Source organism: Glossina fuscipes, unplaced genomic scaffold (assembly GCF_014805625.2).
Source record: "Glossina fuscipes isolate IAEA_lab_2018 unplaced genomic scaffold, Yale_Gfus_2 42, whole genome shotgun sequence".
Taxonomy (NCBI): domain Eukaryota; kingdom Metazoa; phylum Arthropoda; class Insecta; order Diptera; family Glossinidae; genus Glossina; species Glossina fuscipes.
The window spans coordinates 1067666-1090365 of NW_023998426.1; the positions used below are offsets into that span (position 1 = coordinate 1067666).

General features: G+C 34.9%; 2 protein-coding genes across 2 annotated transcripts in view; one reads left to right on the plus strand and one right to left on the minus strand.

Moving 5' to 3' along the window:
* The first annotated feature begins 74 nt into the window (after positions 1–74).
* On the plus strand, positions 75–1799 carry LOC119636964 (activating signal cointegrator 1 complex subunit 1). The gene is made up of 5 exons (XM_038032723.1): positions 75–529; positions 587–683; positions 745–1027; positions 1089–1231; positions 1293–1799. Exons 1-5 carry the CDS (start codon positions 370–372, stop codon positions 1717–1719), a joined length of 1110 nt encoding a protein of 369 aa, XP_037888651.1. The 5' UTR covers positions 75–369; the 3' UTR covers positions 1720–1799.
* Positions 1800–4661: 2862 nt separating this feature from the next.
* LOC119636874 (lysophospholipid acyltransferase 1) overlaps positions 4662–22700 on the minus strand; it is a 23062-nt gene continuing 5023 nt past the window's right edge. The window contains exons 2-8 of the mRNA XM_038032547.1: positions 7691–7914; positions 7433–7601; positions 7183–7353; positions 6773–7114; positions 6498–6698; positions 6291–6422; positions 4662–5590 (exon numbers count right to left, since the gene is read on the minus strand). Coding sequence (XP_037888475.1) covers positions 4790–5590; positions 6291–6422; positions 6498–6698; positions 6773–7114; positions 7183–7353; positions 7433–7601; positions 7691–7914 — 2040 coding nt within the window. The 3' untranslated portion in view covers positions 4662–4789. The remainder of the gene's footprint in view (positions 5591–6290; positions 6423–6497; positions 6699–6772; positions 7115–7182; positions 7354–7432; positions 7602–7690; positions 7915–22700) is intronic.

Consider the following 22700-nt stretch of genomic DNA (forward strand, 5'->3'; position numbering starts at 1 on the left):
GTGGTTCAAATAAGGACTTTCGTGTTCACATTGAAAGCTCTTGTTACTGAGCTCGGTAAATCATATGTTGTTGTTGTTTTGCTGACTCGCAAAAGAAGAAGAGTACTATTTAGAATTCGTAAACAAAGAAAAGGGGAAAAAAGTATGAATGAAAGAATCAAAACAAATAAACTAGAAATCTCTCACTTGAATTCTTTGAAGAAGGGAAACGCACTCTAACTCAAAATTCAAAAAAAAAAAAGCACTGCTGCGCCTACTGACTTTTAAAAGAAAAAGTTTTTACAAATCAGTTGGCGAGGTATCGTTCACTACTAATTTAGATTTTGTCAAAGTGTTCGAATTTTTCCTTTTACTAAATTGTTTGAAATAATGAGCCGGAATATATTAGCTCCGCCGTTGGTGTATATGAGTAACAATCGCCGCTACCGGGTGAATTTGGTTCATGAAGATTTTAATGATCAACGCCAAGCTTCCCAGGCCGCAATGAAGGGCAATCTTCACAACGCTAAGCAAGCGTACAACGAACGAGGTAAGGGAAGAATCCATTGCTTTTATACAATGTTTAGGGAGCTTTTTTCTGTTTAAGATTTATATGGGGAAGAACATAACGACGAAATAGATGATGATCTAAGTGACATTGAATGCCAAAACTCTATTTTTAAGCTGAAGATACACGTAGCATCGTAAGCTTTATGAAAAAAATATATTATAAGAAAATTAATGCACTTCTATCAATTTTCTCAGTTCATTTTATGGCGGTCTTATTGGTTTTAAGGGTGCGACTAAACGCCGTTTGGAAACCGAAACGTCAACTGAAATAATGATACCCCCTCGCGTCGCTGACAATGGGAATAAAAGTCGCGAAACTAATGTCATAATTAAAGGCAAAACTCGAAATGCTGTCGCTACCGCTAAACGTAAAATTGATGTATTGGTGGCCTCATTGAGAGGTCGAATGAATGCTACGCACTTTTTTGGAGTAGCCTTAAATTATGATGAAATACTTGAGAATTTTCAAGTTTTCAAAGAAAGTCTAAACTGATAGAAGCATTTGGAAGACTTTTAACAAATATTTTTTTTATTAATAGGAACTAATTTTGTCTGCCCAATTACCCAGCATTGATGAAAGTTTATTTCAACTTGACTCAAGTCTTCATGCCACTCTTGGCGCTTGTGTGTTAATGGATGACGTAGAACGTAATAAGGCTGCCACAATATTACAAAGTTGTCGGTAATTATGTTTGAATTTCTAAAAAATTGCCCTAATTGCTTTTTTTTAATTGTATTTGTAGCGAGTTCCTAGCAAATGTTAAAACTCCTTTCAAAGTGCATGTTCGGGGGTTAGAAATTATGAATGATGACCCAAGCGCTGTGCGCGTTCTGTACGCTATCGTTGATTCACCAGATTTGCAGTTATTTAGTGACCGCTGTCTTCAACGTTTTATTGAGAGTGGATTTATGACAGCGAGAGATGCCCAACGGGAGCGCGTCAAATTACACATGACTCTCATGAATAATCGCTTTAAGGAAGTGTATTCACCAGACACTTCAACAAAAGCAATAACAAAGACTTTCGATGCCCGTGAAATTCTCAAGCGTTGGGGCGATTTTGACTTCGGTTCAGCTTTGTGCAAAGAAATACTTTTGTGTGTTATAGGCTCTTCCAGGGAAAATAAGGGAGACTTTTACAAAATTTCTAGCACTTTAAAATGTGAATAAAAATATGAAAGATATTCACTGCATTGTGTTCTATATTTTGAACTTAACAGAATAAACTTTAACTGCAGCATAGGAAACTAGAGCCGGATTTTTGAAAACTTGACATCGGCAAGTAGCTCTTATGTCAAAGAGGGATACATTGCTTTTTAGGGAGGGGGCTCCAAAAATTTTGTGTCATCCTCTTTTACATTTTAAACACTCATTTAGTATACGAAGATTTCATCTTTCACTGATTTTTTCGCTCAAGATATATTCAAAATTGAGCTTTCGTAATAGATGTTTTTTCAAAATAGACCCCTTTACAGGCAGTGATCGATCCAATCTTTTCTCGTTATCAGTGCGTAGAAGGGTACATCGACAGACAAAGAACTCAAAGGCCATCATGCTTTAGTCGGTTCCGAAAGTTATCCTGAATTGCTTATGCGTCGCCAAACAGGCATTACAAACACTAGGAAAGTTAAATTAGGAAATGTCAAGTATATATACTTTATGCAGTCTCTTATGCGTTTTCTTGGATCCATAAAAATTAATTGAAGTCACGCAAAAAATCGGAGACTAACTTATTCAATTCATATAAATAAAAATATGAAATATAAATTTTCATTACAAAGGACTCCATTGTAGGTAAGCTTAGTAAAATCTCAACGTAATAGTTGCAAGTTCCCCAACATGAATAAGAAATTTTCTCATAATTTCTAAAAAATTTATGTAACGTCAAGTACATAAATATGGTTTCCCGTTTGTGTATCGAACGATCTCGAGTGAATGCAAACTACCATGTGCTGAGAATGGAGGGAGGAGCACAGAGTTGCTTTCAATAAACTGCAACGCTTCGATTCTGTTAAATGAGTAATTTTCACTACACTTCCGTTAAATGCGAAATTGAGAACGATTCAGTTAGCGCGAACATTTGCATTACCAGCTGATTTCTATTGGACATTAAGTTGGACCGATTTAAATCGAGCCTCACCAAACCCAAGTGCCCAATCAAAAATTCCAAAAGTTCCAGTTAAAACACTTCAAAAATTATTTTCTTATAAAAAATTTATATTATTTTAGGGGAATTTTCGTAATAAAGCGAAAGTTGTAGTAATAGAATTCGAATCGAATTAACCTTAGTTTCATTATCACATTCGATAGCACGTAAGAAATTGTACTAATCCCCGATTCTCTATTAATGAAACATATAAGTTAGTAATCGAATCGTTTAGACTGGAATAATCTGCAGCTGAATTACTCTTCGCTGACGTAAGTAGGAGGGAGATGTCTGATTTTGTTCGTGGTAGGCAGATGGTTAAGTATATAAATTTCTCATTGTCATAATACTATGGCTTGGTATTGCATTACGCTACATGTTTGGACGTCTTTCCTGTTCTTCCCTTAAAGCAAATTTATTGGATTATCTTCTCAAACCCTTCGATTAAGTAATGATTAAATTTGGGAGATTTTCCCATTAATTGTTGGTTCTGTTAACAAGAGAATAAAATATAACGTCCTTGCAGCGCAGAGCCATCATTGCAATAGCGACGATTGGACTTGTAGTAGCATCTCTTTCCCCTCTTTTTTTATTTTTAAAGACGTACTTGTCACGAGCGTCGTTTTCAGTACACCACCAAACTGATTTCTACGCCAAGCTCAATTGTTGTTACCACTCTCATTTTTTTTCATTCTTCATACCGATGATAGCGGTAAGCATGCAGTTGCCAATTGTTAGACAACCGCCTCCTATACTTACCCAACTCTTCGCGTCGTATTTTCAATATTACTTATGTGATAAGCACCAAAAAACTATGAATTAAAAGGTCGTCTAATTTGCACGTTGTGTGCCGAAAGCGGTACACGTACCACGGAAATGCTATTATACAGGTTAGAAAGAAGCTTGTGATTACTAAAAGCAACTATTGCGTATATTTATTTGGTTGTGCTTCGTCGGCAATTGAATTGGAGATTAGAAGAATTTAATAAATCGCCAAAATAGTTGAAAAGCTTTAATCTCTTGCCCACGATCTGGTGATCTTCATGATCATCTCAAGAATAGCAGGCAAAATATGTCAGGCGAAAGTTTTTAAAAATAACAAGTAAGAAAGTTACATTCGACGGGGGCCGGTATCTCGCATACCCATCACATAAACGCTTGGTCCGTACCTCAGTGTTAGGTACGAAAGTCAGTAGCAATACTGACTTGATTCCCTTGAATTCAATAATATTGCTTTGCTCAACAATATTTGAAGCAACAGTATATGAAGCTTTTACCGTTGGTGATGCTGCTGCTGCTGCTGCGCTGTCATTTGGAAATTCATTGCTTAACGGTATATTATTAATTTATTAGACATCTCTTTCAGAATACATTTTTATAATTTATACATTTTACCACTTCATTCTTTCTCTTTTGTTAATTGTTATTTTGTATAAATAATATGAATAAATAAATTTTACTTTTGTATGTATTTATTTTTGTTTGTTTATGTGTATAAATATAAATTTTTTTTTGTTTTTTTTTTTTTTTTTCGTTCCTTCCTCTTCAATTTATACTAAAAATAATAAATAGAAAAATAATGTTTAAAACTTAAAATTATTAAATATGTATATGTATACGTATATAAAAAAAAAAAATGAAAAGCAATTATCTTCTGAGGAAAATGGGGATCTCATCATCAGGTCAGGATTATGTGTATATTGGTGTGCAGTTCGTATTAGTTTTTTAACTGTATTTCGGTTCTCAAATGTGCGTGCTTTACAAAACATGTGCATAAAATCTGTGCGTGTCATTAACGGAGTGCAAATAAACTGAGACTTGTAGAGAGAAAGAGAGAGAGAGAGAGAGAGAGAGAGAGTGAGGGGGGTAAGCGGAGCAATATGGGCAGGCAGATCGTAAACTATTTATGGAAATAATCAATTTGGTTTTTCGGATAAAGCATAGGATTGATTGAGTTTGCTATTAGGAGTAGGTATCGTTGTGATGGTACTGGAATTATTACTGGATTATTTACTATATATAGAGCATAGCGGCAACAAATTGAAGCTTTCCCATATTCGCTTGTACAAGAAGTTCTTACACTCAGCGGTACTACTATTTTGCATGACCGTTACTTAAAACGGCTGGCAAAACGTTTGCCTGTTGTACGACTGCGTTGATCACTTCGATTTCCTTTTTCAGGAAAGGTGCGTTTTCATCGCATTGAGGTTTTAAGCAAGCAGCATTCACCGCTACATCGTTGACCTGGGTCGTTAAATTCGCGGTATTACGTTTGCGTAAAGTATGAGGAAATTCACAATCACGCATAAGATCATTTTTGAAGCAAACTATACCACTAACGGTCTCCGTAACAGTCTTATCAATAAATTCCTCTATATTTTTGGTTTCGGCTTCGATCTTCTCCTTCAATTTACTCGACAATTGATCCATTTCACATTGATCGTGTTTAACACTTACCGCGTCGCGAGCATCACTCGCTATATTATTTAATTCTGAGGTCAAACTAGTTCGTTTTTGTTGATGTTCATGTTTTTGTTGTTGTTGCTGTTGTTTTTGTTGTTGTTGTTGTTGTTGCTTTTGTTGCTGTGATTGTTTTAAAGATTCATAATTATTCTCTATAAAATCATTATTGAGATCTGTGTTAACGTAACTGGCGGCGTTCACGGCCAGTATATTTATCAATGAATTTTGTTTGTTTGTTGGCAATTTTTTTAAATTGCGTCCATTAGGAGCAGAGACGGCATCAGCACAATCAGTTCTTAACGTTTCTTGTACTGGTATCGCAACTAGGTTCATGCGTTTTTCATCTTTTATGAATTTAGGTAAAATACAAATGGTAATGAGCGCAACAATATGAAGGCACAAATAAAAGTTCAGGTACAATCTGATACTGGCCTGTGATAAAAATAAATAAAAAAAAAAAAAAACAAGTGATTTAGAGTAATTTCCGTCATTTCAAGCAAATAAATGGAAGGATCAGAGCTATTTTTAGATTTTCTTTTTCCCTTTACTGCTCTTTTCGTCTTTTCAATTATTATACCCTACACCTTGTGAGCTTGTCTGTAAGCATATCTGTCCGTCAGTCTGTCTTGTGTTTCTTGTGTTTAACCTGCAGGCTGTAATTTTTGAAACATATCAACGAAATTTCATACACCGACATATTTTGGCCTAAGTATGAGGCGCTATTTAAAAAACATTTTGGATCGAACTACTTTATCGATCACTCACTTCCCATATAAAGCCTCGTTTTAAAAATACTCCATATAAATAATCGTATTAAACGAAGTTGTACGTAGGGTACTTAATGTGACGTGGCCCACTATAGGGTCTTATTATTTATTTTAAATATAATTTTTCGAACGATTTGTATCATAATTTGAATAGATATGCAATATTGCATGTTCAATGATTCAACTCTCGGCAACGGGAAGGACTAACAACTACCACTACTACTGCTACTATTTCTTTAAATTTGAAATGAAATTAAATAAAATGAAGGATAAATTTCGGATCTCGATAGTCGGTTGAAATTTTCTTATCTTATCTACAGACACCCATAATTGGAGTTAAAAAGGACAAACGAAAAGAAATTTACCATGAATTCGAGCATAACAAATGGGAATGTGGTATAACCCATGACAATGCGTGTTGTTAAGCATGTTAATATATCATAAAACATGCGCGTAAACTGTGTCCGCTGGAACCTATGTCGGAACATGCGACGAGCCTGATTTAAGTAAGTAATAATAATATTACATTAATTTACATAATTCTTAACGGCATACACCATTTCGTAACTCACCACACGAGCTGATGTTACCATAAGAGCACCTGTAGCGAAGGTCAAGTAGTAGCCCGGATAGAAACCATGCCAAACGGCGCTTAAAGCAAATGTTAAAACTGTACCATACTTTTTAGGAACCCGCTCATAAACGACCGTACGCAACCAGCGATTTGTGCCACAATTCCAATTATTAATAGCGTCACGCATATTGGTAGCAAACTAAACGCGGGAATTAATTGATATTTTAAATATCATTTTTAAATGCATTGAAAAGAGATATTTATGCCGTTTACCTCAAAACCTAAAACATTAATATTAGATATTAAATCCCAATTAGCGTTGCCATCTTTATCGTAGCCAGTAAAGCCGAGACCAGAGTTATTGCATATGGCATCGGCCAGCAGCCAAGCGTGATAATATTTGAAACGCGTAAACGTTGTGGACATCATAGTGTACCACAAGCAATACCATGACGAAGAGTTGCTTATAAAGTCCTCGTCTTTTAAATTTTTAATAGGATACAATTTCGAAAATTTGATGAATATAAACGCACATATTAAACTGCCAACTACTTTTTTAATTACCGCCTTGACGGGTGACGGTTCCACGATTACCGGCGATTTAATATTATCCACCTAATTGATAAAGGAAAATAAAATTATAAAAAAAAATCTGTGATTACTTTATTTACAAATAAACATACATTCATGGCCGGCGATTTCAATAGATTCGATCCTTCAATAAATTCTATATAATCCTTATAGAAAATAGCCGGTCCCGCCAATAAACCGTGAAAATTCAAAACAAACGAATAATATTCTAAAGTGGAAGGCATTTTGCGCACAGCATGATATTGTTGAGCTTTGGTTAATTCCTATAAAAATATTAACGATAAATACATTTTCACTTTATTAAATTCTTAATTATATTATATTAAAAAATAATAATAATACCTTTGTCGATCTCACAAAGCCATCGTGTATGCTATAAGCCAAACTTGTCACTTTTTGCGTTATAATCATTAAAGGTCCGGTAATATCTAAACAATCTGAACCATTATCGTAAATCTGGCGCATTAAATGTATTGTTAATAAATAGGTCATTGCCACTAGCATGACGTATCTAGGGAAGATGAAGAAAAGAATGAGAATTCTATTAGAATGTCTGGATGATGATGATGATGATGATGATGATGGATGTTTTTCACTTACCTTTGTACAACTTGAGGATTTTGAGTACGTATGACAACATAACAAACAGTTGGAAGACCGGCAATATGTATGGCTTGTGGACCGAAACAAAAATAGCCAAAACACAAACCAAGCACGAGAGCAACGACATGTCGTACTGTTGAAGACACTTTGGAAGGATGCAAAACTGAACGGAAGAGCGAAGCTAGGAAGAGTGCGATGACTTGGCATATTAAAAAGTTAATCTATAAAATGAAAAAAAAAAAAAAGAAGAATTATATAAGAGATATAATTACTATGATGTTTATGAATTGTTTGACCGATTTTTGCATATAATACATATCTCATTGCTGTAGTGCAAGGGTGTGTTAAGTTTGTGCGGATGTGTATAAGCTAGACCTAGGCCCATTTAAGCATCTCTTATTATGCCCATTTAAGCTTGTTTGTCCGATAAGATATTTGGATGAAATTTGATATACTGACGTGTTTTGATCGAAGGACGAATGCTATTGAAAACGATTCGGATGGGACCACTTTTCTAACCACTTCCTATCTGACACCTTAGCTTGAGAAATCGTTACACACTATTAAGCGGAGTTACCTAAAGTATCTTACGGTCGGCCGCGACCAACTATAGATTTTTTACTTTGTTTTATTCATCAAATATTTGCTTTTGATGAAATTTACAATATTTGTACATATTTATCTTTTTTATTCTTGGTTAACGACATACTATGTGGGAAGATCGTTTTATACACATAATCAAGGATGTGTCCTTCGATGTCAAAAAGAGCAAGTCTTTAGACGACTGCACGCCACGTTTCATGATATTCAGAACGAATCAAGACAACAAGGGGAGAGTTTCGCTGTATCAAAGCAGGCAAAAACGCAAACCTATATAAATATATATATACATATATAAAACCACAAATCAAAAGGTCGGTGCAATAAGTCCATACAATCATCAAAAAGTTCCATTTTCGTTATCATTACTCAATGTTTGGTTTTGGCGGTAATATGAATATACCTTATACATATCTATTCCTGAACATGAGGGGGGCTGCTCCGACTACAGCCCTGTTTCTTTCTTTCTTCTAATATGATGTCTTCCGTTCGCGTGACACTGTGATGGCCGGAAAGAAATGAGGAAAAAGAAAGAGATAGGGGAGGTGATCGCCGCAGCCTAATGGATATGTACCTAAGTGGGTAACTATTATGCTTTTACCGATTGAGCACTCACTGTAGCTACGACTAAAGAAAACTCTATCACAGCTCAAGGCACGAAGTTGTGGGTGCCCTTACGGCCTGAGAAAATGACAGGGAAAGGAGGAGCTTGCGACCTTCATCTTATTTACGAGAAATTGGAGTGATCCAAAATTCTTTAACGAGCAAATGTATCTTTGTTTTTTGCGGAGAAATTCAACTTCGTTTTCTGGCGAATACAACTCTGTTGTTTGATATACAAGGCTCTTAGCACTCTTCGTGTCCTTAAGTCGCGTAAGTGCATTGCATTCAATCCAACTAATTAGCAAAGATTTCGGAATACTCTTAGGATTAGTTCAATGTGATTATTTCACATTTTCGTTCAGACCTCAAGTTTGGTATTAGATCAAACCGATCTACAATTATATAATTTTTTTGGAGAGATGTTTTCAATGTGGAGGATAAAGTTGAGTTTGCGATCAAGCATTACCCCCAAGATTATTATTCTATAAGATCGACGGAGAATTCGATCATAATTTAGTACTAAAGTTGTGGTTCAGGAATCAGGGGAGAGGTGAAATGTAAAGCAATTTACAGCAACAATACAAAATTACTTAATACGCCTCAAAGAAGCGATGATCTTAACTTATATTTTTAAAGGGAGAATCTTTGAAAGCAATGCAAATATTATGAAGAAAGTAAGAAACGAGATCCATTCTATCTCTTGGCATATAACAATAAAATGTCAATGTTGATTGATACCCGTAGCATTAAGTGAAATCAATCGCTAAAACTTGCCAACAATAATACGTATGCATTTGTTGCTGCGCAAGAGAATACGAATTTTGTTCGATATGATGAAATAGTTTCCTAGCATATATTTCTTTCTTAACTTTTGATAACACACAACAGTGGGCCACGGCCCTACACCACTTGGCTTAATACGGTTATTTATATAATGACTTTTGAAAATAAGAGTTCATATGAAGAGTGGCCGAAAAAACGGACCGATGCGAGCCATTTTCAATAGTGTTCTTCCTTGGGCGAATATGTATCGGTTTACCAAATTTCATTAAAATATCTCAAAAATTGCGACGAGTTGGTTGAATACAAAAAAAAAAAAAACAAGACGGACGGACGGACGGACAACCAGATAAGCTCAGTGTAACGAAAGATACGTTTTTCTTAAGTCCGTCCCGGTGTTGCACAGATTTAACGTATCGTTGTGTCGCAAACGCTGTAGGGTATTAAAAGTCATTAATTGATTTTAATTATAAAAAGAGAAAGAAAAAAATTGAAAACAAGTTTTGCTTTTTACTTAAAAATATTCAAATATTTGATTTCATAAGCGAATAGTCTACATGTGGTCATATGTACACATTCTAACAGCAATGTGAAAAACAAAATTTAACCTCAAAATAATTATTTTTGCATTTACTTTAGCTATTTACTTAACAAAGCTTATGTATTTTATGTCCGAAACCCAAAACAGATGATAGCATGATAAAGTATTTGCATTAATACGTTCAGCAGACCTGTTAAGCATTTATGACACCATAAAACCGCAACATTTATGGCAAAAACACTACTTTTTGTTGAGTTAACTTGATTGGTAAATAATAAACAACAATTAAGAATTTGACATAATAGCAAATAAGGAAAGGCCGCCGTAGCACATTGTCTAACACAATTCTTATCTTTATTTTATTCAAAAATTATATCTTGTTTCTATATATAGAAGCATTTTTTCAAGCGCGTATTTATGGAGAAGCGGGCCCAAAACGCAACCTTCTATAATACTAGTTCACTACTTACAGAGGGCAGGGATCCATAAATAGTCGTAAATGGTCCAAATTTTGTAAAGTTTATTTTTGTATGAAATTACTCCACCATGGGTCAATATTCGCGAAAATCCTTGTTAGGGCAGAATTCAAAAAATAGGCCGAGGAGGTGCAGATTCGGTACATTTAGTTTTTTTATGTTCAATTACCTTTTGTCGTGTGAATTTCAGTTTTCGTTATATGAGAGGGAAATTTTGAACCGATCTCAGCCAATTTTGGATGCCCAAATACTATTACTTGGCCACTTTTGCTAAGAAATTTTGAAAATTGCAATTTCTTTCCATGTAACGACTTTACAGAATAGGGCATAATATGGGGACTGACCGAAAAAGTGAACCGATCCGCACTATTTTCAATAGCCATTGGATCAAACACGTCACTGTGCCAAATTTAATTGAAATATCTCAAGAATTGCGATGCAACTTGAACATGGGCAGACATCAGACGGGCAGGCAATCCAGATTATTATTCTGAATTGGTCGGTATAATAAAGGATGGATCTACCTTAAGCCATTCTGCGGGTTATATACGACCGCACTTATGGCTTAACTTAATATACCTTGTATCATAGGTGGTGTAGGGTATGATTAAAAATCAAAATTCGTAAATTTTGTCGTTCATAACTGATCAGATTTAGCAGAGGTTAATTCGAAACTGGAAGCAAATACACGGTGGGTATGTAAATGGAGGAAACCTAAACTTTTATTTGGTATAGAGGCAGGATTTATATTCCAATTCGATTTATTCCTGTCTGTTTGTCTGACATATGTTAAGTTGCTGCACTGAGATGTATTAGCCAAAGAACAAACGTTATAGAAACTGGATTGCATCGGTACATTTTAAGAAGATGAGAAAAATTAGCAAGTTTAAATATTTCACGATAAAAATTAAACGAACATAGTATTTTGACCTAGAAAGGAGGGGGACGATGTGTGAGATCCGTTTCCATATAAATATTCAGACAAACGTTTACTGTAGGCCATGTTTGGATCACATTCTAGTCTAGGTCTATTTTTTTCTATATTTCAAGGGTCTCTTGAAAGACATTCCCTTTACATGGCAGCTAGATGACATTTTGGGTATTTTATGAGGATAATAAACGAAGAATATTAAGTTCTTGATAGAGGAATTATTTTGCCCAAAATGGATCATGTCGGTTCGAGCTTAGCTGGTCGTCCCACATATAAATGAACACGGGAGGGTTTTTTCATGTATTACAACAAACATAAGTGAAACATTGTACTGGTAGAGTATTTAAAGGTCGGGCTTGCCAGCAATATGTTTTTACTTCATAGGACAAATTTTTCAAACGTCAGTGTGGTTTAGAGAGTCGGGAGGAAGGTAGTCTTCAAAACAAAAAAAATGCGGATCAAATTTATTTTCAGAAAAAATCTCGACTTCAAAATTTGCGACCTGTAGATTGAATAGATCACGACACGGGAATGGAAGATGGAATTCAGAAAATGGTGAATCTGAATCGATCGGCAAATATGGGACACATTCGCAAGAGCCTAGTACATCTTTATATAATTGATGTGCTGGTGTAAAAATTCGCGATTTCTAATATTCCTCAATAAATATCGGGTGGAGATAATATTTTAACGTACTAAATCAAAGTAAATGGAACTGCGAACGCTCTCATCCTATTTTTTTTAATCTCCTCATCATAAGGATTCCAATGAAAAAAATGGAATCTCTATATCTCTATATGGCACCGTGGTACCAATTCTTAGTATAAATAATTTGATACACCCACTGTGCTAACTTTGAACTAGACAGATAGGTCTACTTTTCTTACCCAAACAAGGGTTGCATAAGACGAAGATTCCAAGATTACAATATGCTGGCTTCTTAGAAAGTCGCTAGAAGCGAAGGGTAACCAAAATTTTTTTCAAGGCGAACTTTCTTAAGAGATTCAATTCCAAAGGAAAAGAATATTTCTATTGTAGTATTGTAAGGTTACAAGCCATGTTTCCGGTGGCGGGAACTCCATCTTGGAGAAGTCAACGTAAGGGTGAGGAGTCGTTCGCTTACAGACTTCTCTACTAAGAGCTCCGCAACTATGATTTCTACTCAAGATTTAACGAAGCAAAGAAGCAATGGCTGGAATTGGTGCCTGGTGCAAGTTGGATTGATATCTGCACGTCGTACATCCAAATCCAAATGGGTATTAGCTGGATGCCGCCTAAGAAGTATGAATTAACTAAAAGTAAGAGTATGTCCGCAAGCATGGCATGCTTAGTACCGAAAATGCGAAAACGTTACAAGATTCAACTGTAATATCCACGGGGGTTGGCTTGCCCACCCACGCTAACACCGCTTATGCTTAGTCATTAGTAAGCAGGGATGGTACAGCTGCAAGATACTTTCGTGGAGACGGCATGTGAGGCCTAACTGCTGAGTGCAGCCTTCCCTGCGAGGAGTACTCATGTACATAATTAGAGATGCATGACAGTCCTCGCCTTGCCCAGAGATGTTTTGAACCATACCCAAACTTTCATACTTAGTACACCAGGCTTAGTATAGGCCTGTTCTCTTGCAGCACTGTCGGGCGTGAGGGCAATCACTTGTAAATTACCCGATAAGCGTGCGGGCTTTACCTGATTAAACTTTCCAAGCAGGTGCTGAGATTAAACATGGGGATTTTCTGTGACAAGTCATGGCAGCAGCCCAGAGCGCGGAGCCTGCCACGTCAGTTGTTGTCTTTATATATCCTGGAAAAGGATAGTTCGGATTGGCTAATTCAGGATTGTATAGGAAGAGTGACTACGGCCGCATAAACTAATGATAGAGGCTTTATTGTCTAACTTAAAGCACCGCGGAGGTCGAGACGCCCTTTGACGCAATTATCATGAATACTTAGGATAACCACTTGCGTTTCTGAGGAGAACGCAAGTGCTGCTGATAGTGCTGTCGATATTTCGGTAGAGAGAGGAGTTTGCCCTGACTGCTACGTACGGAGTATCGTTGTGACTGTGGCAGCCCAAGAGAGTGGGAGCTGTAAATATTGAAGTACAGGTCGACCGCAAACACTCCTCAGAGTTAGTTTTTATGGCCACACTCTAAATCGAGCTAGAACTTCAGGAATAGTGAAGCCCGTAGCTTATAGGGACTGTATAACTACTTGAGGGGTTGCCGTTTTACGACAAAATATCTCGTTCTGTCCTATGATGAGGTTAAGCCACACAGCAGGTACTCATGTTAAACATCTCTCGCATGGACTCTAACAAGCAGTTATGTGCATCTATCTGCATGCGTAGCTATTTTATCTCAATCTCAAACCAATCCTTGAACTTTCTTAGAAAATAGTTGGAATGCGCAATGCATAGAATTTTGCTTTCATTAAATAAATCATACCATGTATGTATTGGGGCAAAGTCGCTTTTATTTTCCAATCATTTTTGCTAACGATCAGATCAAAAGCAATTAAATGGCACATGTTTTAGTGAATGAAGTAAACGTGAGCGAGCCGTACCGGAGTATGATTCGTTACCTTTTTTGAGAAATAAATGACATCGTATTGAAAGTACGACATACAATACTACATACAGATAGTGCTTTCTTTATTACTGTTAATGAATTTCAAGGTTTTGCGCCAATGTGTGGCATTTTTATTCTCATGCTTCTTTAAATGATTTGCATTTAAAGTGCAGACGTCCATTTTAAAAAGTACTTAACACTGAAATGGTACGGTTGCCTTTTTCAAATGTGCTCTCTCTCTCTCTCTCTCTCTGCAGTTAATTTAAAATATATTAGAATTTCAAACACGTGGCATTAAGGACCAATTTGTAGCTTTGTTTTGAAGTTGGAATCCAATAGCGCTTATGTGTATTTTACTAAGCAACGTCGTGTAACGTGTTGAATTTGACACAGAAAATATAAAAATGTTTATATTGTCTTACGAGTTGAGGGAAATGACCTTGAAAGTCTTTTTTTTATAAATTTTTTTTCCTTATATTCAATAGTAAAGTGGCTCACGCGATTTATTATTTGGCATTGATTACGGCCAACAACAATAAATAAATAGCGGTATTTTTTACGTAATTTCCCCTTTTCTTGCCAACCTTAGAAGACGTCATGTCTTTAAATGTAATATACATAACATAACTACACGACACACATAATTACGATCACTTCTATATGTGTTTGCTTGAACTGCTGCTGCTGCTCATTAAGTAAATAATATTTATTTCACACAACAAGAACTTTAAGGACAAAAAAAACTTATAATAAATTCGATAAATTTGTGTGTGAATAATCAAAATAATAATAATAATAATTGAAAAGCTTCATATTATAAACTTCACTGTCTGTTTACGTAAGATTTTAAATAAATTAATTGTTTATATTGATCTTTGAGACGACCTGGGATAGTTTTTACTGTTATTATTATTATTGACATCAAGCAATTAATGGCAAAATTATTTTCACTTAATTAATCTATAAAAAAATTGACAGATATTTTTGTTCATTTTACACCCTAACTCACAACTACAATGAGACCATATTAAGGATATAAGTTTCCGAAGACAATTCGAAAACGAATCGATTCAGAATCGAAATAAGCATTCTTCCCCCCTCCCACCACCTATCTGTTTATATATGTTTTTATAGCCAATCACTTACGTGATGCTCCGCTATACGTGCAACAGGTTGGTATGGTTACAGAGAAAAGTTCAAAAGGAGATAGGCAGATAGTAGCCTAGCGGGTGGTCAAAAGGAACGATTGAAAGAGATACGGATAGGCAACGTTCTGGTGCATGATATGTTTGATCGATAAACGTTACGACTTTATGAGATGAGCGCCTACTATAGCCACAGCCAAGTGAAGTCTACCGCATTGTGTTTTTACTTCCAAAGTGGATGTAGGTCGGGGTTTTGACTGAAAAGTTTTCGCTTAAGAACGCGAATACGCTTGAGAATGGTTTGCATGGAATCACTTTCACTCTTCCCTCCACACTCAACACAAATGTTGGGCTTTTCAAATTTATCATCAAAAATCAGTAAAAAAATAGCTCTTTCCAATACATATATATATATATATACTAAGCGAATCTGATATTTTTTAGATTGGATGAGACCCTTTAGAACATTTTGTAATGCAATTGTTAAGACAAGATGTGATTCGGTTTGGATTACCGAATCAACAGCGCCCCATCTTTAGAAGTCACAGCGTTAGGATGCCATACATTGGGAGTCGTTTTTTATTATGTATGTGACTGAAGACAGAAAGACTTTTTGTATTTGTTTTAAAGATTTGCAACTTACCTAGCTGGCTAACCTAGTGGATAGCAGCCTAGGCTTGCCAAAACTAACGTCACTTTGAACTGGCAACACGTGTCATAGAAAGATAGCTTGCTCGGTAATAAGGACGGTTAGTCGGACACACTGCAGATAGTTGCAATTTGAAAATAATAGTCGTGTCGTTATTACACACACACACAAGCGAATAACTGGGCAGATAAAGCTTACCTAACTAACCGAATGGGCGAGATATTACGCCGGTTGGCCGGTCTTGTACGCTCTTCTGTGATCTTCAATCGGCTGATTTCATCTGGAGCAGCAATTCATAAAATTTGGACAAATGAAATTACTCTGAGAAGCTTCGACTACATGGAAGTATTTTCAAGACCAGTATAGGCACGTAAGGGCTTCCATGGAAAGTAAATCTAGATCTTAATATTTCATAATGAAAATATGTGAAAAACTGCGTTAGACAAAGTGTGACAGAGTATTTAAACGTAGGTTTCGCTTGACCGGTATACCGCACCAGTAATATGCCAATCACTGCAATATGACAACAACAAACACAATGCGATAGATTAAACGTAAACATAAACACACTCGGCATATATATATATATATATATATATGTAGCGAAGAGACTATTGCCGGACTAAAAGTAAACTTTTGCTATGAACATAGCTTGCACTTAATTAAAAGAAATAATAAAAAACTAATCTTAATAAAATAAAAAGGAATAATTTATTATAAAAAAAAAAAAAAAATTTGCTTTTTTAAGATAAGGTTCTCTTGATCAACAGACTTAAGTGAATCAAAAAATGCGAACGATCGCCAAATCGGTTTCGTTGTGCACATCGTTCGTGTATAATTACACTCTCCTAAACCGAGTGGTCCCCGGGTAAGCCGCTGAACCGCTTTCACTTTGCCCATGAATTCGCTATTCCCGTTAAGTGTGAGTTGTCAATTCGTCGTCTTGATTACGTCCCTGCTGTTTCTAAGCACCATCTGTGAATTATTCAGGTTTAGATCTACGGATGAGATCAGTAAAGAAAAAAACTGGTTTTTGATAAACAACCTCTGTTAGTCGTATGATTTAAAAGAGATGCCAGAATATTATTATTAACAAATAAAATTATAAAATGTTTATTATATTTATTTTCTATTCCATTTATTTGTTTTGCCATTAACGTTTCGTATTTTTAATCTTTTTATAGGCATATATATAATGGGCGCTTGCTTCCGGTGCAAAAAAAAAAAAAGAAAAATTTGTAAAAATCTTTAAGAAAATTTTACACAAAAATTCTATAAGAAAAAATTTTAACATCACCCAAATGCTACCCTACACTTGGTTTTGGTCTAAGGCGGCTTTTACATAGATTTTTAAATTTATGTTAAAGTTTTTGTTTTTGTTTTAAACGAACTTGTTTTTCTTCTTTTTTTGCGCTTTCAAAACAATAAAAATGGCTTAAAGTAGCAGTCAGATAGACGTTGTTCTAGGATGTAATAAAAATTTTTTAAGTACTTCTTCATCCGCTCACGGCTGGAGTTGTGGAAGAACGTTCAACATAAAGGACAAGTCTCTAAGAGAAAGTGTGATGCACGAGGAATCTGGCCAGATTAATCCATAGTTTTGTGAATTTTAATCATGCTCATGGAATTCCTTCCCTGATTTGCTGACGAAAAGAATCAAAACGTAATACCGATAAAAATACATGACATGACATGACATGACATACAAGTCGATGACGCCCTACTCTCTTTGATAAAGAATGCGGGGGCTGATATTTTTTTGCGAACATATGGTTGAACAAATAAAAACATTACAGTCAGTAGGCGTGAAATTAAACGTTGAAACTGTGAAAAAATTTGAAAGTAAGTTCACATGTGCAACAATCAAATCGAAAACTTTGCCAGGCCAGCAGAAACGTTCAAAACAAGAAACCACAGCTCACCATTAGATATTAGTTCGCTTAGTACATTTGTTCATATAACTAAACACTTTTCAAACCAAGACCTTGAATAAGAAGTATTTAAAAAAAATTCGTCCGATTCGAAACATTTTCAATAGCGTTCGTCTTCGGGCCGAAACACGTCGGCATATCAAATTTCATCAAGTCATCTCAAAAATTTGGGAGCTTTAGTTTGAATATAACCATAGATGTACGGACGCGCGGACAATCTTGGATCGATCCAGAAAGTGATTCTAATTTTATTTAATTATTTTGTAAATGAATTTACAAAGTATGGGTTTAAAGGAATCTGCCTGAGTGACCGAAGGCGAAGAAACTCGACTAGCAAGTCAATGGTCGTGGGTTCGAATCTCAAGTGCGGTACAGTTTTTAATAAAAGCCGATAGATAGTCTTAGATGCTAGTGCTTTCTAAGAGTTTAGTCTTACAATTTATTTCTCTGGCGAAATTAATAATAATAATAACAATGGATTTAAAGACTGCCGTACGCTCGCCTTTGAAATGAAAACATCACCGCATTTGAAATTTGAACTCGTGACCATTAACTTTTTAATCGTGAACTTTTGTTTACTCGGCTACTCATGCGGACAAAGCGAATCTAAATCGGTCAGTGTAATAAAAAGGTAGATCTATCTCATTTCCTTCTAGGTGTTGCGTACATACATTCGCATAAACTTAATGCATCGTTGCACCACAAGTGGTGTAGGATATAAAGATAATAATAATAATTGTAATTATTGCAAAATAAACAGAAACAACTTATTACGATCACAAAATGAATTTCCATCGTCACTTTCATTATCTCATCCGAAATCTTGCGAAGAGTGAACTCTTATTTACGATGCTTTTATGGAGCCACATTACGTCACAAAGAAATTAACAAAAATATTTTTGGCAAAATGATTGAAACACTTGTTGACACGACTTGATAGATAGATTGTTGTTGTTATATTAACCCTTTAAAATTTTGTGTTTCAATATTAAAGAAAAGCATCAGTCAGTTAAAATGAAAGCAAAAAGTAATTGAAAAGGAAATCCAACGGAATATATATTCGAGTTTTTGAAATCGTCTTATATCGAAAGAGTGTTCGAAAGAGTGTACTTCGATCACAAGAACATATAAGTAAGACGGACGGACAGACAATTTTAGATCGATTCAATAAGTAAGTCATTGTCATTGTCATCGGTATAGTAAAAGGCATGTCTACCTGAAGTCCGCTTGAGTATTGCCTTGTACAACAAGTGGTGTAGGGTATGAGAAACTGTCCTCTCGCATTCACTTACAAATTTGGGGGAAACAAATTTTCGCATATCACAAAACCGGCTAGAAAACCACTGCACCCGAATTTCATATTGCATTAGCTAATGATTGTTACGAACGGTGCAAACTAATTAATTAATAATCTTGCAATATTTGGGTGGAAGAGTTGAAAAGAGTGCAATAAATAAAAATTCTTATCGCTTGATATCTGAAATCAGATTGTTTAGGCAAAAAGAAAATAACAAATTAGTCGCTGACTCATGCACAGAAAGAGAAAGTTTTTTATTTTCTAATAATTTCTTCGATATATATATATATATATATATATATGTACGTATATAGTAGAAAAATTCAAGGTGCTGCGTTGTTGGCTTTGCCGCTCTTTTTTTTTTTTTTTTTTTCTTCTAAATACGACAAAAATGTAAAGGTAAATGTAAACTTAAACACTATTTTCCGTTATTGAAATAGTGTAAATAAATTGCTCTCTACCCGCATCTAAATATGATAACACATATGGAATCGTAATATAGGAACGTAATGAATTCTCTTGCAATGGCTGATGGATTTTTATACCCAAGACGGGTAGCGGGTAAGTGCATAATGCGGATTGTTCTCAAGGCATTGTAAAGCGCGGGGAAGATCTCGTACACTACACTCGTGTACTAAATACTGTGCTTAACAAAAAAAAAAGAAAAGAAAAAAAATTTTTTATTTTAAAAATACGCGCGCTTTGAATATCAATGTAAAAAATTTTTTTTTTTTTTTTTTTTTTTTTTTTTTGTTGTACATTGATACAATTGTTATTAATATATTGAAAAGTCGTTTCATTTCATTCAGCTTTACGTTTAGTTTAAAAATAAGTAAACATGTTCGAGTTGAACAAGGCCGACTGTTAAAAAATCTACACCGTCCCGTTTATTGTCATTTTTGAGGGCGAAACAACAAGAGATTGTCGTGTTAAAAGGTCTGCTTTTTTCTGGATACCTCAGGAAAAGAACCCAAACCAAATCATTTTCTTCTCAATATTCGTAGTGAATTAATCCTCGCCTATTTTCGCCGGATAGAAATTATACTTTGTGGCCACATGAAGACTTACTTTGCATAACAACTTTTTGATTAAAAAAAAAAGTCTCTGCTCGGTTTTCACATCTAGTCAGGTGTCCTAAGCATTCTATTGTTTATACCTGTTGCTCGTAATATCTTGTCCGCAGATTGCAACATTTTGTCGATATGTATATTCAATTAGTGAGAAAACTATATTCGGTCGCGACCGTGTCTTTTATATCCGTCACCGCTTAACACTGATCGATAATATGTAGACTTTGTAGGGCCTCTGAAATCTCTCTCTGGTTGCCGCAAACGTTTTAATCAAAGAAGGATATTTCAACATCCTATAAGTAGGCGTGAGCGATATTTTTCTTTCATGCACAAGTGCTACAGGACCAGTCATAGAATACAAATGCACATTTTTATCTTTGTATCTGTCGTGCTTTATAAGCAACAAGCAGAAAATCAAATTCTTTCTTTAACTATCGAAAACCGAGATAATGATCTTAGGTTATGTTGTACTGGGGCCTACATCAGTTCCAATGCCACGCAGCTTCCAATCTTGGGGTTAAATTTGAAGCTCTTTGATGCATTTTTGTGATCATGAGTGCGTTTACCCCGCACCGACAGACGGACATTCTTAAATCTGGGTGAACATCCTTTAAGTCTTCCTTCGGAGTGTTGCAAATGTTGTGAAAAACTCGGTAATCGCTATAAAAATTTGAATGTTTCGAACATTACATGAGTAATTTGTTGCAATAACTTTGCATTGGATTAATTTAAAACAAATATTGGACTCGATCGCTAAATAATTTCAATTTCTTTTTTTTTTTTTCGCTTATATGCAATATAGCGATAATGGCCAGCCAATGTTAATAAAATTCTATTAATCGATTTCTTATCAATTTTAATAATAATTTTTGACTTTTGTTTCAATTGTTTTAATGGAAAAATTTTTTACAATCGCTTATCACTCTCTTAACCAGAACTTTACGCGGCTCAGATATACAGATAGTTTTTTTTACAGACTATCACAAAACTCTTAGGACATAACTTTTACACTTTAAATCTAATCAATTTTGTTATGAGATTCAATTTTGAAAAATAATTTTCAATTTTTATTGTAAACGCATAGCAAACAACACATCACTCAATAAGTCTGTCAAATGGCAAACGGAGGGGTAGGATGATCATTGACGGGTCCATAGGTTTTTTAAATGATAGCATCAACCGTCAAAAGAAATTCATTAAAATTTCATGACATTCCGACCAATAGTTTACTAGTGCGCAAGAGTAGCCGACTAGTTAAGAATCGCGAATACCAAGTCAGTGTTCGCGGATTCAAATCTCAGTGCGGTAGGATTTGTTGCAATTGTAGCTACAGTGAGTATTCATTCAGCCGGTAAAGGGATAAAACTTGGCGTTTGGGCAAAAGACACTACTGGATGCAACCCATCTCCCTTTCTCTCTCTCTCTCTCTCTCTTCAACTTACTATAGAGTTCGGTATCTTTGGACCTCGGCTTCGTATTTATTATCAATTCAATCATTTATTAACAGTTATGAGAGCCAAATTCGATGCCCGTTTTGATCCCTACACAAAGTGTATGTTGTTATAAGTTCAGTCAACAAGTTACTTTAGGTTCTAATGGACGTTAAGAAATGACAGTAACCTTAACAATGAGAGAGAACAGAGAGATTCAGTTAAGAGTCGGCTGTTTCAGCTTGGAATGAGAGACTACCGATTGCCAAAATCAAACGTGATAAGAAGTCATAGATCGAGAAATGGTTAATGAACATGCAGTAAACTACAAAATGGTTAGAGATTAGTTTGCGACATTGTGAGCAAAAAATTCGTAATTGTGAAAACTATGAAAATTCGCATACGTCCGTGCGTCTCCCGCAAAAACAATTAAGGAAACAATTTGCAATTTAGTCGGGTAGAGATTACCGCACCTGGCCACATCCGATTACAGTTCCTTTAGACCGATGCAATTGTATTTAATAGATCAACTGTTCGCTGAATTTGAAGATGTGCAAAAGTGAGTCGATAACCATTTTACCTCCAAACCCGAAATTTTCGCGGGAACCAAATCCATAAGCTGCCCCATAAAGGGCAAAATGCATATACATATTTCGATCCTTAAAATTTATTTATGTATTTATGTATTTATGTATTTATGTATTTATTTATTTATGTATTTATTTATGTATTTATTTATGTATTTATGTATTTATGTATTTATTTATTTATTTATTTATTTATTTATTTATTTATTTATTTATTTATTTATTTATTTATTTATTTATTTATTTATTTATTTATTTATTTATTTATTTATTTATTTATTTATTTATTTATTTATTTATTTATTTATTTATTTATTTATTTATTTATTTATTTATTTATTTATTTATTTATTTATTTATTTATTTATTTATTTATTTATTTATTTATTTATTTATTT

Bases quoted from the DNA above. Each gene is read 5' to 3' on its own strand.
- LOC119636964 (XM_038032723.1), top strand. From the start codon at position 370: ATGAGCCGGAATATATTAGCTCCGCCGTTGGTGTATATGAGTAACAAT. The intron at 530-586 runs GTAAGGGAAGAA...TTTCTGTTTAAG, and splicing joins GCAAGCGTACAACGAACGAG to ATTTATATGGGGAAGAACAT. The intron at 1,232-1,292 runs GTAATTATGTTT...TTGTATTTGTAG, and splicing joins ACAATATTACAAAGTTGTCG to CGAGTTCCTAGCAAATGTTA.